General features: G+C 36.8%; 1 protein-coding gene and 1 non-coding gene across 2 annotated transcripts in view; both read right to left on the bottom strand.

The window, feature by feature from the left end:
* Nucleotides 1-3292: 3292 nt before the first annotated feature.
* Nucleotides 3293-14342, bottom strand: part of LOC106136075 (galanin receptor type 3) — a 56398-nt gene continuing 45348 nt past the window's right edge. Inside the window, exons 2-5 of the mRNA XM_013336512.2 lie at nucleotides 7287-7408; nucleotides 6158-6333; nucleotides 5477-5615; nucleotides 3293-4109 (exon numbers count right to left, since the gene is read on the bottom strand). Of these exons, the coding sequence (XP_013191966.1) occupies nucleotides 3430-4109; nucleotides 5477-5615; nucleotides 6158-6333; nucleotides 7287-7389 (1098 nt within the window). The 5' untranslated portion in view covers nucleotides 7390-7408 and the 3' untranslated portion in view covers nucleotides 3293-3429. The remainder of the gene's footprint in view (nucleotides 4110-5476; nucleotides 5616-6157; nucleotides 6334-7286; nucleotides 7409-14342) is intronic.
* Trnah-gug (transfer RNA histidin (anticodon GUG)) lies at nucleotides 10994-11065 on the bottom strand. The gene has a single exon. It is a non-coding gene; the product is annotated as a tRNA-His (tRNA).

The following is a 14342-nucleotide window of genomic DNA, read 5'->3' as shown; positions in this document are numbered from 1 at the left end:
TTATAAATAGTACAATCTCAAATCACATGGAAAAGTACTTTTAATCCCAGAAAAGGTTCTTTTTGCCATTTTATTTGTGACCTATGACAATATGAGCCCGGGAAATTGTTGGCAAAATCTAGTTATTTGATAAGTTTCCTTAGAAAAGTAGGTAAAATTTTCTCAAGTCGAGTTTCACCCGACGTCGCACAGCGTGGCAGTTATGAATAAAATCAGAATGCTCTCGTATGTATTGTAAGTTCTTTTAGTGACCTAGTTGAGGTTTGCGACGAAGGTAACAATACCACAACACCTTCCGCCTAACATCCGCCGTATTGGTAGGAAACCGTTATAGTTTGTGAGACAATTTTGTTTCAACATTTCCTTTGCAGAATTTATAAAATACCTATGCAACAAACTTAGTGGATAATTTATCGATACGTTTTTTATGAACCGACTTTAGAATAGATGGGTTTTATGACCTTTAAGAATAAAGTCACTCATTAAATACATACATGGGTATAATCACGTTTATAACCCTAGACAGAGCCAACAGTCTTCAAAAACTCTGAAAGACCACGTTCAGCTGTTTGGCTTCACGATATATTTGAGATTCAAATCAAAGCCCATCAGAGGTAACAAAGAAATGATGATGTTACTTTAATGTCACTACATTAAAGTAAAATCATCATTTCTTTGTTACTTTAATGTCACTACATTAAAGTAACATCATCATTTCTTTGTTACTTTAATGTCACTACATTAAAGTAACATCATCATTTCTTTGTTACTTTAATGTCACTACATTAAAGTAACATCATCGTTTCTTTGTTACTTTAATGTCACTACATTAAAGTAACATCATCATTTCTTTGTTACCTCTGATGGGCTTTCATTCGGTGAAAAGAATTTAAAATATATATTTCAAATATGTCTTATTTAACTTTAAATATTAAGTACCTTTAGAAGTCAGTGCAGTCGTTAAAATATTCGTGATTAAAAAAAAAAGTTTTTAAGTGCGCCCGCGTGTTCACTAGGGTGAAAACAAATAATCTAGTTATCTAGTTCCTGTTTATACATACATATGTTCACGTCTATATCCCTTGCGGGGTAGACAGAGCCAACAGTCTTGAAAGGACTGAATGGCCACGTTCAGCTATTTTCAAAAATCCTTTTTAGTGGATGTCTACATCATAGCAAATATCCTTATGGCAAAATTCAGCTCAATTGGTTCAGTAGTTTGGACTATGAGTTGATAGATTAGTCAGTCAATCAGTCATCTTTGCTTTTTATATGAAAATGGGTGTGTTGCAAGATTTTTTCATTTCTACCCCTCCCATTCCTTTTACAGCGTCTCATTACCTGAATATAATCACGTCACTCTTCATTTGTCTTGTCCCGATAAAGCCTCCAATTTTCATAATATTGGTTCTAAGAAAACATATTTCAGAGGTTATAACAAAAATTGTCTAAGTTTCCTTCATAAATTGATGCCGCTAACAGCCTGTCGCTTTTTCAGAATTTATTGCAAACATAGTGCTATAATTCAGCGTCCATTTATTTATATAGTCACGTTTATATACCTTGCAGGGTAAACAGTGCCAACAGCCTTTAAAAGTTTGAAATGCTACGTTCAGTTGTCTGGTTTTATAATGGAAATGAGATTCAAATAGTGACAGGTTGCTAGCCCATCGCCCACAAAAACTGATTGCTGACAGCTGAACGCGAAAGAACTAGAAACCTTTCAGTCTTTTTAAAACTGTCGGCTATGTCTACCCCGCAAGGGATATAGACGTGATAATATGTACCTATGTAAAATTTTTTTTTATACGTACAGGGATAACCCTGTACGGATTTAATACCGATCTTTAATACCGATTCAATACGAAATTTTACTTCAGTATTGTTGAATATAATCCTTCAGGCGCCAGGGCTTAAATTTTATCACGAAAGCTGGATATAGAATCACTCTCTATCGGGAAAGCTCTTAGAGAATGCTAAAGGCGTGTGGGGTTTGAGAAATGCAATTTTGTTCGTGACTTGCACGTTCCTAAATTATTGAATAAAAGTTTTGTTATATAAAGTTGAATGTGTGTGTGAATACTGGATTTATTTCCGGAACTTTGAGCGTGGTTCTTTGTGTTGGAGTTTATCTGCTCATTTTATGTAAAACAATATATTGACCTAACTTAAATGGTAAATGAGAAAGTAAGTTTGTTTGTCATTTCTTCAGGCGTTACTTCTTGAACCAGTCAGATTGAAATTTTTCTGATATATAATTAAAAGTCTTAGGTATGTAGGTTAACCTTTCTAAAGTACTTGCGTTTTGTTTGCCCAAGCAAAGCTTAATTACGTTTGGAATCATAACATAAACAGGTCATAAAGAAAAAAAAGTTCTTACTTGTTGCTAATATCTTGGTGTCAGTTCCATTTTGTAACCAACGTTTGAAAATCTCTATAATGAGATATAGAGAGATTTACTCTTATAATTAAAATCTTACCGTTCAACACATGCGTGTAGCTCTGAAAATGAATATATTCCTGTAACACGGTCGTAAAATTTTATACGTCATATAATATTGTCGTAAAACCTGATACGTGTATAATGATGACGCTGCCAGTTTAGCAGTCGGCAAAAAGGCTGTCCCTCAGATTTTCAGGGAACTTTTATCTCCTTTTAAGTATGAGGAAGTGACTTACTTTTTGATAATGGCTGTCACTATTTGTGCCATTCAGCTGAACTTGAGTTAAGTTTTTTTTCGAGACTACTGGCTATGTTTACGATAAAGGCGTGATACAGATATGTATGTTAGTCATACGTACTTAGGAGGGATTGTTGGTAATTCCCGTGGGATTAGCTACGGGTGAAAGCTTGTAAGGCAAATAACCTTGTTAAAACCTGGATTATGCTTACTAAAATAGATATAAAAGATACATAAGAGTTTAAATTTTTTTCGTTTAATCCTAACTGAAAGCTTAGTTGACGCTGTCTTAGTTGACCCACTAATGGATCCCCAGGGGACAATTCTCTGCGCTTACCGCATAATCCGACCCTAACTTTATCCAGCTACATTTAAATGGACTAAATATTTAAGCCATATTTAATACTTTGTTGTTTTAACTATGAATTATATATGATATGCTAATGGCAATGTGTTTTAGTAGCTTAGTCTTAAGTTAAACCACAAAGTCGTGAATAAATCACCTACGATTGAGCTCAAGATTATGACACGTCATCACTCGTTTACGTAGACGTTCGCGACGACAATAAAACGACTTTAAGTGTTTCATACACTTTATTGCTTTACGGATATTATTCTCCATAAAATCTCGAACAACCACGTTTATAACGACGAAACGAGCGACGCACCCGCGAAATTGGGCGGCCGTAGACTATACGAGGCACTGAGAAACAGGAATCACAGACAGAGCTTAGAAGATAGACGGACATCAATAGAGGAAGCTAGAGGGGGGCGGCCGCGGGGAGGGGGCGGGGCGGGCGAGGCGGGGGTGGAACGCTCCGAGTGCTGCCTCGTTCGTCGAAGAAGGTCTCTCCTCCCGGACCCTCAGCTGCGGGAGACGCCACGCTGCGCACGCTGACGTCAGAGCGTGCCTGTTCAACACCCAGTACGCGACTGCGTTTATAGCTGAGTGGGCATACCCGAGCAGTAGCGCATATTGTTTCAGCACCAATGGAGCGTGCAGGCCGAATGCGCTGCAAATGACGATCGCGGCGTGAGGGCACCAGCAGACAGCGAAGATGGCTGCTATACCCAGAAGCACGTTGCCGAGTCTACGTCGCGAGCGCAGCGTCGACGTTTGCGGTTGAGGTCCCAAGAGGCTGGGTTGAAGTTTCTTCTTTCTGACGTCGCCGACGTCGACCGCGTCGCGTCTTTCCCGGGGGCCCACTCCGGCTACGATGATGACATGTGTCGGTCTTCTCATCAGTGGCACTGGGAGTGGGAGTTCCCCGTGGGCCGCTCGGGCGGTTAGCGACAACGCAGTTAGTTTGACCCTCACGGCCCAGTGGCATCTGGCAACGGCTGCTACTGGAAAGCAGTATGTGACCAGGGCGTGGGCTGCGGCCAGGGGCGGGCACGGCACGCATGTGGTTATTACTGCTGTCACACCTGGTAAATAAATAATGTCAGGTTACTGTTAATTTATTCAATTGTTTTTTACTTTTTTTATTTCTGTTCAATTATTATGAAGTTTTTCTGTGTTTGGCATATACTTTAATACAAGTTGTCGTTAGTTCGACGAAACAAATTCTGCTTGTATGACATTGTATATAAAAAAAGAACTTCAGTAAAAGATAGTTTTGCAGTTTCAAATGAACAAATAGAAAGAACGTTTATTGCCATACTTCAGTAGGTACAAGTTTTGAGATAAAATTTCTCGAGCTTTCTGAAACGAAAACGAGGCTATAACTTAGTTGCGTTTTACACTACATTGCTTGAGATTTAAACAGCTATTGTTGAATAACTTTGTATAGGTAATATTATGTGGCGTGTGGTTCTCGGTACCAATCGAAAAAAGAATAGGACTACCTACTCCATCACTTTCCTATGGATGTCGTAAAAGGCGACTAAAGGATTGGCTTATAAACTTGGGATTCTTCTTTTAGGCGATGGCCTAGCAACCTGTCACTATTTGAATCTCAATTCTATTATTAAGCCTAACAGCTGAACGTGGCCTTTCCATCTTTTCAAGACTGTCTACCCCGCAAGGGCTATAAACGTGATGATATGTATGTATGAAATATTATGACTAGTGGTGTAAACGTAACGGTTTTATATATACAAATAACTGTAACTTTGAAATTAACTTTAATGAAACCGTGTTAATCTCCGTGCTTGAATATTATATTAATCTGTAGTAAAGTTTATTCGGCTAATGGAAAGGGTCGCATCGGGCGCAACACACACAGCAATATACCTACCTATAAATTTATATGAGACGACCTCAAATTACAGTTATAATTATAACAGACATCTAAGTTAAAGTCGATCACTCTCTCTCTTTATTTTATTAAATATTCATAATTAATTATTTAAAAAATGCATGATGAGTATTTAAAGAAAACGCTATTGCGTTAATATTGAAATTTTAATAAAATTATCTCCAACTAACATTAAGAAGATGTTTTAATGTATAAGTATTAGTTGACTGAGTAGTACATTTTAGTTAAGTGTATTCATAAAACAATAGGTTACAAAAGCTTTTTTTTATCAACCCCGAAAAATATATGTCAATAGCACGTTTATCTACGCACTTGTAATTTTTCGGAATTTTAGAACAATTAACAATAGTAACTCTCTCTCAATCGTAACAAACTTTAAATCTTAACTTTTTTTAGAAAACTCATGTTATCAATATCACGTTCATCGGCTAACTTATAATTTTGAGGAATTTAAGAACAATAGTTGTTCTCTCTCTCTCTCAATCGTTACGAACTATAAATCTAAACTTTTTTTTGAAAATTCATGTTACTAACCAAGCAAAAAAGCGCTGATCCACACAATCACAACCACCACAATGGGTCTAGCACAGAAGCCCTGTCCGCGCCGCACCACGCCGCAACGGTCCGCCGCGATCGCCACCAGCGAGAGCGTACTGGCAGCTACTGGGAATGACTGAAAAAAAAAATAAAAATAAAAAAAAACTTAAACATAATTCACCTTTGGTTCTTAGACTTATTGAAGTGGTGTACTTTTCTGAGTTACTGTACTGAGCTGGACATTCAAGTACAGTAGTGCCCGTGAGTGTAGTGTAGACTCAAAACTGCAGCGCACATTCGAATTTTGAATGTGAATTGTTCATAGCCAACTAAATCTGACGTGATGATTCGACTTTCACATTCAAAAGATGTGGATGGGATTTGGGACTAATTTGAAATTTTTTAAACTTCTTCGTTTAAAAATCTAAAAGTAAGTTTTAGATGACCAAGCTAAACCACAAAGAGAAAATATTAAGTGTCTTAGATTTAGGAATTGTAAATGTCCATCTCTCTTTTACTTTGAGAGGCACTCAAGTCGATGTAAAAGATAACATGACACGGCAGCTATGGCATAATATATCTATAATATAGTTTTTAACAACCAAACTATTTCGTTCATGACTACGAGGATATAATTTTTGGATAACTGCAAGAGTTTTGAATCTAAGAGGCTCTGACCTCGATGTAAAAGATAACATGGCACGGCAGGTAATGTATCCTAGCGGCCCGGGTGGCAGCCAGCGGTGCGCTAGCGGCGCACACGAGGAAGTCGGCTGCGCAGGCGCTCAGCAGCTGCGGCGTCCGGAGTCTGGCAGCGCCCCCTGAGGCCAGGGCCGCCATTAGGCTTATATTGCCTGGAGAAAAAGAAGACTGGTTAAAATATCTAGTTTGTAATAGCATTCTTGTTACAGCTTGGATACATAAGAAAAGGTAAATAGCACATTTAGGTTTATCTTTTGCACATTATTAGTATAAAAAGTGGAATAATTAAAGTAGGTTCCCACCAAGTTGGGCATCGCCGGATTATGATCTTAGATCTCTTTATCTTTGATATCAGTATAATAAGAAAAGTGGTCAGCGGTGGCGTTAGTTGCAAAGGATTGGGCAATGTCTATGAAGTGCATTTAAAAAAACACATAAAAAATGAGAAAACCTTAGAGTAGTGGAGGTGGGAGTGACCTTTCCTTCATATACTCTACCAATACACACACACACATACATACATACGTGCAATCATGCCTATCTCCCGTTGAGGTATGTATATTGATTTCCATTTGCTACAACCCTTACAGACCTCGTTTGCTTTCTCCAGACACATTGCTCTTTTCATGTATATTCGACAATAACTCTTAACATAGCCTTTTTTAAAACATCCGGAAACTGGTCCTTGAAAGTCCGACACGTCTAGCCCTGTCCCACTTTTACAGTCAGCTCTGCTTTATAAATTCCTTTCGTTAGTCTGTCTTCATCCATTCCTTCATTGATCCATTATTGACTACCCATAAGTTCTCTTGTGCCGTGTGGTTCCCGGCACCAATACAAAAAAGAATAGGACCACTCCATCTCTTTCCCATGGATGTCGTAAAAGGCGACTAAGGAATATGCTATTAAACTTGTGATTCTTTCAGGCGATGGGCTAGCAACCCGTCACTATTTGAATTTCAATTCTATCTTAAAGCCAAACAGCTGAACGTGGCCTATCAGTCTTTTCAAGACTGTTGGCTCTGTCTACCCCGTAAGGGATAAAGACGTGATAATATGTATGTATAAGTTCTCATGTTAAACTGTTGAGCAAAGCAAATCTTACCAATGATTCCAATAGCAGACACCAACACGTACAACGCTACCAGAGCTGCCACTGCGTGGATGCGAGCTTCCTCCGCCACCTCCTCGGTACTGTTGGTGAACATCACGCCGCATCCTCAGGTGCTAAAACAATATAGAGAGGAATCATGTTATTGACGGTAAGTTTTGTTCGAGCGTAGGCAATAACGATCGTTTATTTCTAACATTTACAAACGAAATAATTATATTAAAGAAAAATACGAAATTCGATTCGATGCCCAACAAACAAGATGCTTCAGAGCTTGGGGTCTGTCTTCCGATTTTGTGCCCGGCCTACACTGTGCCTACTGACAAAAAAATCATCAGTCTTTCAAATGAGAGACATGTTCATGGTGAATGCCAAACTGTTCGATTAAAAATATTAATTGGAAACACGTCATGCATTTAGAAAAATTTTCATTTAGAAAATAGACTCTAAGATTTTCTAGATAGGACACCTAAACAAAATATATCAAAATAAATTCGCATTCAAATCTAAGTCATAGCTACTTCAAGAAAGAAAATCTCACAAGAACATTTACTATAATAAACGTTACACTCCTTTTTGGGGCAGTCGCTAAAACAAGGAAAATGTTTTATATTCCTGAAATACTTATAAAGTACACAGCAAAGCCCTTATACAATACATTTTTGTGTTTCAATACGCAGAGAAAAACCCAATTTCCATAAATATAACGAGAGGTTCTTTTGTTTTGTGGGTTTGGAACCCACGGGATTTCTGCGAAATGAAACAAAACTTATGCTTGTGTACTTAGTTATCGTAAAACTGGTATACAATTTCAGAAGTTTATCCCAACTACATATATTTTCTGTACAACTATATCCAAAGTCTGATGCAAAACTCGAGTATTTTGTGAAGTTTTTTTCTAAAAACAGTTAAACCGAATGTAATTTTTCTATAACAATTATACCGTATTTTTGTGCATATTTGTTGTGCATTTATTTGAAACAACCTTTTTTGAGATTTATTTATTTTTAACCCATATTTATCTTCTTCCTCCTGGCTTTGGTCTTGGTTGCATCCTCACCACTTTTGAAGAGGAACCCCGCGTATTCCTTTGACCATGGATCCTGGGTTGGGTGAGTCAGGTTTTTACACGAAGCGACTCCCATCTGACCTCCGCAACTTTTGCAGGTAAACCAAATCCATATTGGATCGATCATGATAATACATGGAGTTGCTTGAATATGCAGATTTTGTCTTGATGATTTTCCTCGCCGTGGGAACACCGGTTAGTATTCTAACTAATGTACATAATTTCAAAATTAGTCATAGGTACATGACCGAGGTGGGATTCGAACCTGTTCCTTTATGCGCATCACGCATTTTTCCAATTCGACCACCGACGCTCTTATGTAAAAACCTTTATTTACATTGTCAATGTTTATATCTTTACATTAAAAAAAAAATTCACAAAATTCTTGACGCTTTGCAAACGACTTCTACGATTCTACGTAATCTTTTTATATGTATTTTCATATCCAAGCCGTTGTATGACATTCTCCATGTTCCAATTATAAACACAGAAAATACGTTCCATTTCATGTGTTGGTATCGTGTTTCAAATTGGGAGATTCTTTTCATTCCATTCTGTAACATGACGAGAGGGCTCAGAAAATTCTTAAAACGTTTCAGAATACAACAGGGCTCATTTAATATTAAAGACTTGTTGCTTGTTACATGGCCCTTTTCATTCCTATTAGAAACGTGGAACAGCTGGTTTTATTTACGCAGCTATCCGAAAATTTTAAAGGGAAATGGATCTGAAACTACTGCATAGATTTTGCTGAAATTTGACTAGTGACAAGAGTACCTATATAGGCACGCGCCGCGGTCTTTTTGTTCTCGCGGGAATTTCGAGAAATCCACTCTTATTGCAATCCACATGCCAAATTTGAAATCTCATTATCTCTTCAGTAGTGTCCGCTGTGTGTTTATATGACAATCAAGTATTTTGGAGCATTAAAACTATTTTATTTATATTAGAATTAAGATGGTAAGATCTTCGTAAATGTAAAATGTTCGTTAACCTAAAAAAATTATTGAAAAAAATAAAAAAGTCAGTGTCCACTGTTAAATCCGAAAGCTAATTCCACTGAATGAATATAGTTGAATTTGAGGTAAGAACTTATGACATCAGTTAAGTAAGTATGTCTTTTTGCAATATTCGTTTGTGAAACTCTGGCAAAACCTGACTTACTCGATTTATTATATCCTATTAAGAGTTTTATTACCCCATACGAAGCCATGTGGAAAAAGCAAGTTCTGCTTAAGACAGAAGGGCTACTTAAAGTTTATCGAATTGATTTTCCCAATAGCCTTATAAAGACAATTAGCTGTGTGGTTCGAAAGAAAGAAAAAAAGAAAAATTGTTTATTTGGTCCAAAAAATAAGAACACATTACAAATATGACAATTTACAACATACATACATACATACATACATAAAACCGCACCTCTCTCCCGGTAGGGTAGGCAGAGACTACACTTGCCACAATCTCTGCATACTTCCTTCGCTTCATTCACATTCATAACTCTTCATGCAAGATTGGCGGTTTCGGGTACTCTTGACCTGACCCTTTACTAACAAATCAAGCAAATCGGAGTTGTTCTGGCAAAAGATCAGGGCAAGATACCCAAAAGCTATCATGAAAAGACTGCGGATAAAGCGAAAGAAGTATTCATGGATCGTGGCAAGTGGAAAGATGTCTACTCCTTCGTGAAAGAGGCATGATTTTATGTATAATAAATAAATAAAAATATATAATAGGGACAAGTTACACATATTGAGCTAGCCTCGAAGTAAGTTCGAGACTTGTGTTACGAGATACTAACTCAACAATAGTATATTTTATAATAAATACTTATATAGATAAACACCCAAGAACCAGGCCAATCAGAAAAAGTTCTTTTCTCATCATGCCCTGGCCGGGATTCGAACCTGGGACCTCCGGTGTCGCAGACAAGCGTACTACCGCTTCGCCACAGAGGCCGTCAAAATGTATATGTATATTTAACTATATGAGGCTTTTAGAAACTAATATGTCACGATTAATATCCCCTGAGTCATCTTAAGATACATCTGCAACATCATAAATCATCTCCTTACAGTTCTTGCCTTTATTCATTAGTCTAACGATATGCCACCCCGTTTCATTTGTAATCAGTTAACCCTCCCTTTTGTGTGTAAGATAACCGCCTAAGATAGGGCCCCAAAAGGAATGATAAGGGACGCCAAATAGATCATTTCTCTATACAAAAGTTGGACGCAGAAAATGAAGTTTTTATAAGTAACGTCGGAATTTTTTTTTAGTTTGGCATATATTTTACTTGCTTCTATGTTAAACATTTTTTTACATACATACATACAATCACGTCCACATACCCCGCGGGGTAGACACAGCCAAGAGTCCTGAAAAGACTGACAGGCCACATTCAGCTGCTTGGCTTAATGATAGAATTGAGAAATTGAACATTTTTTTTTCGTATTTAAAATCCTGGACAAATTGGCCGCGACTTTTACTTAAAATCCCGTTTCGTCCCATTATTTACGCATTTTTGGAAATTTCACAAAATCTCATTCGGAAATGTTAATCAAAGAAATGGGCCTTTCGCTCATTCAAATACTCTCTGTGAAAAAAAAATATGCTCCACCGTGACAGTTTTCACTGCCGTGACCAGGATTCGAACCTGGGTTACTACGGCCACAACGTAGGGTCCTAACCACTAGACGATCACGGCTGTTGAAGCTCATGACCGTATCTCCGAAAATTTCGATTACATTATCGGTGGTTTAAAATGTAACTCATTTAAAAAGGTGCTCTTTTCGAACGATTACACTGCAACAAAACTGGCTTCTCTCAATGGTCGGTTTATTAGCAAACTGGAGCAACTTTCTCCGCAATTGAGTACTTTGATTGCGTTATTAAAGCCGAGGTTTAATTATCGATTAACATGTCACAAAGCTACTGTCATAATCAACATTGTTGTGTTATCACTGATAATGCGAGTTATTAGCTATATTGTTATTGTAATAAATAAAATTATTACAATTACAATATAGCACAACCTTTGACACTACAGTCTCTGAAATATGGTTATTTGTTGAGATTAGGGTTATCAATTTTGTAGGTAAGAAATTGAAAGGGCATTCGGAAAGAGGAGTGGTTCGGGAGGAAGCGCCATACTAAAATTTCTCAGGAGCTTGTTTGATGAATGATAATTTTTTTCTCTGTTAATTTTCAAAAAGAGATTTTTCTTTCTTTTACAAAACAATGACTAGTAGGTATTTCAAAACAAAAATTACTTGGCTATGCTAAAAATGAATTAAATAAATTATTAAGTTTGGAAAATTTGATAGTTAAAATTGAAAGTTTCTTTTTATTAGTTCTCTTTTCACAGAGATAGACAATGAGTGAGACAAAACATATTATTATTAACAAAATACTTTATTAGCTCAATAATTATAATGTTTAACTTACGGATTTAACAACTGTCAGGTGTTTTACTTGTACCAATTTAGATAAACAACATTTCATTAGCTGAACTAGAGAGCCCATGCGGCTAATATTGCGTTTGCGCATGATGACATACACAAAAAATATTAATATGCTTTACCCACGGGGCAGTCTGAATCAAAAATAGTCTATATATAGTCTCTCATACAAATAACATAAAAATTATTGTAACATAATATTCTGTCGTAAAAGCCCACTGAGAGATGGGCTTATAAACTTGGGATTATTCTTTTAGATTTAGACGATGGGCTAGCACCTTGTCAATATTTTAATCTCAATTCTATCATTAACCCAAACATATGTGTAAGTCTTTTTGGTATTGTTGGCTCTGTCTACCCTGCAAGGGATATGGACGTGATTATATATGTGTATGTGTGTGTGTGGAAACCAAAAATAAAAAGCTAAGTAGTGTTTACTTTTTTCCCATGAATGTCGTAAAAAGCGACTAAAGGATAGGCTTGGGATTCTATTTAGACGATGGGAATTCTATTACTTAGCCAAACAGCTGAACGTGGCCTTTCAGTCTTTTCGAGACTTTCGGCTCTGTCTTCCCCGCAACGGATATAGACGTGGCGTATGTATGTACTAAGTAACATAACTCAGAAGGCTCCGTAATTTTCTGCCTTATGACACCAAAATTGCGCTGTCACAATCCCTTCTGCTCCCTCTTCTTGATTACGCTGATACTTGTTATCTGGATGTCACTGAAGAACAATTAAACAAATCAGAGCGTCTTCAATATCTATCCATTCGATTTATATTTGGGCTTCGTAAATACGATCATGTTTCTTCATTTCGATCGCAACTGAAGTGGCTCCCGATCCGACTTCGTCGCAACTTGCACATTGTGACAATGCTCTATTCGGTCTTATTTGATCCGTTTTCTCCATCTTATTTAAAGGAGCGCTTCAATTTTTATAGCGATGCCCAAGGCGCCACACGCAGTCTGCGTAGCACGTTTACTCTACGACTAAGAGTACCGACATCCAACACCAATTTTTACTCCCACTCTTTTACTGTACAAGCTGTCCGTCTATGGAATGCTCTCCCTGTCGATATCAGGAAAGCCCAGACTATTGATAGTTTCAAAAATCTCGTTAGGTCTCATTATCTTTCTACTCTTTCCTAAGTATATGTTATTTTTATGTATTTATCTGTATTTATGCGTATTTGTATGTATTATATATAGATATATATTATGTATGTATTTTATTATGTTCAAACATTTATTTTTCTTGCTCTGCGCCAACGCCAATCTCCTGTTTGATTTCCTTCCACCCAAAGGTTGACTGGAAGAGATTGCTTTAGCGATAAGTCCGCCTTTGTACCATATATGTCTGCTTTGTGTTGTTTTGTATGTTTTACTCTTATGGTGCAATAAAGAGTTTTATCTATCTATAACTACACGTTTGTCAACAAAGCAATGTAATACCGATGCAAGAATTATTCTTTCAACAATGAAATCAGAACAGGTAGGTGTGTTAATGAAGGAAAATGCTAAACAGAGTCCATTAAATTATTGGAACATTAAAATCAAATCTCTTCAGTGAAACTCATCGCGACTTAATTAATAAATTAAACCGATTACGCTCCTTTGTCATTTCGAAACGGAAATTCACCGTATCGTTGAAATGATTAATTTATTTTAGTCGAAATATACACACATACAAATATCATAACATCCTTATCCCTTACGGGGTAGACGTAGCTAGAAGTCTGAGATTACACTATAGGTATGTTTACATAGTGACAGGTTTTTAATGTATTGCCTAAAATAAGAACCCCAAGTTTATAAACCTTTTTACATACATATAGTCACGTCTATATCACTTGCGGGGTAGACAGAGCCAACAGTGCTGAAAACACTGATAGGCCACGTACAGCTTAGTTTGGCTTAATGATAGAATTGAGATTCAAATAGTGACAGGTTGGTAGCACATTGCCTAAAAAAGAATCGCAAGTTTATAAGCCTATCCCTTAGTCACACAAAAAAAAAGTTATTTATTAGTAAAACCTTACTGAAATCCTATCGACGCTATATACTTTTGAGGTGTTTTTTAATACTTTAATACTAAATATACACACATATTACGTCATCATCTCATACGGAGTAGCCAGAGCCAAAAGTTTAGAAATAAGACAAATTTGCTTACACGCATTTCAAATGCTCAAGGGTACACAGAAATTGAATTTTATTAATAGAAACTTCTTAATTAACCTTTGATAGTGAAGTTTACCGCTATTTTAGACAAGTAAACTTAGTTAAGTAAGACTTTGGAACAACTCTCGTGTGTGTTGAATGCCTTATTAGTGCACTTAGTGTAACATTTCGAACTGAAAACTAGATTTAAGTTTGTTGAGGAATGCATCTACGTTCTGGCATTCGGTTTCTTAATTAACTTCGAGGTTTTCGGAATATTAAGACTTGATATTGTTTTAAGACATCTTTTTACCGTTGTTGCTAAATAAAAGTCAATGTTAATGATTAATGAATGAATGAA

The sequence above is a fragment of the Amyelois transitella genome, chromosome 3 (genome assembly GCF_032362555.1).
Source record: "Amyelois transitella isolate CPQ chromosome 3, ilAmyTran1.1, whole genome shotgun sequence".
Classification (NCBI taxonomy): domain Eukaryota; kingdom Metazoa; phylum Arthropoda; class Insecta; order Lepidoptera; family Pyralidae; genus Amyelois; species Amyelois transitella.
Note: the sequence above shows the minus strand (reverse complement) of the source record. Positions and strands in the feature narration are given on the sequence as shown.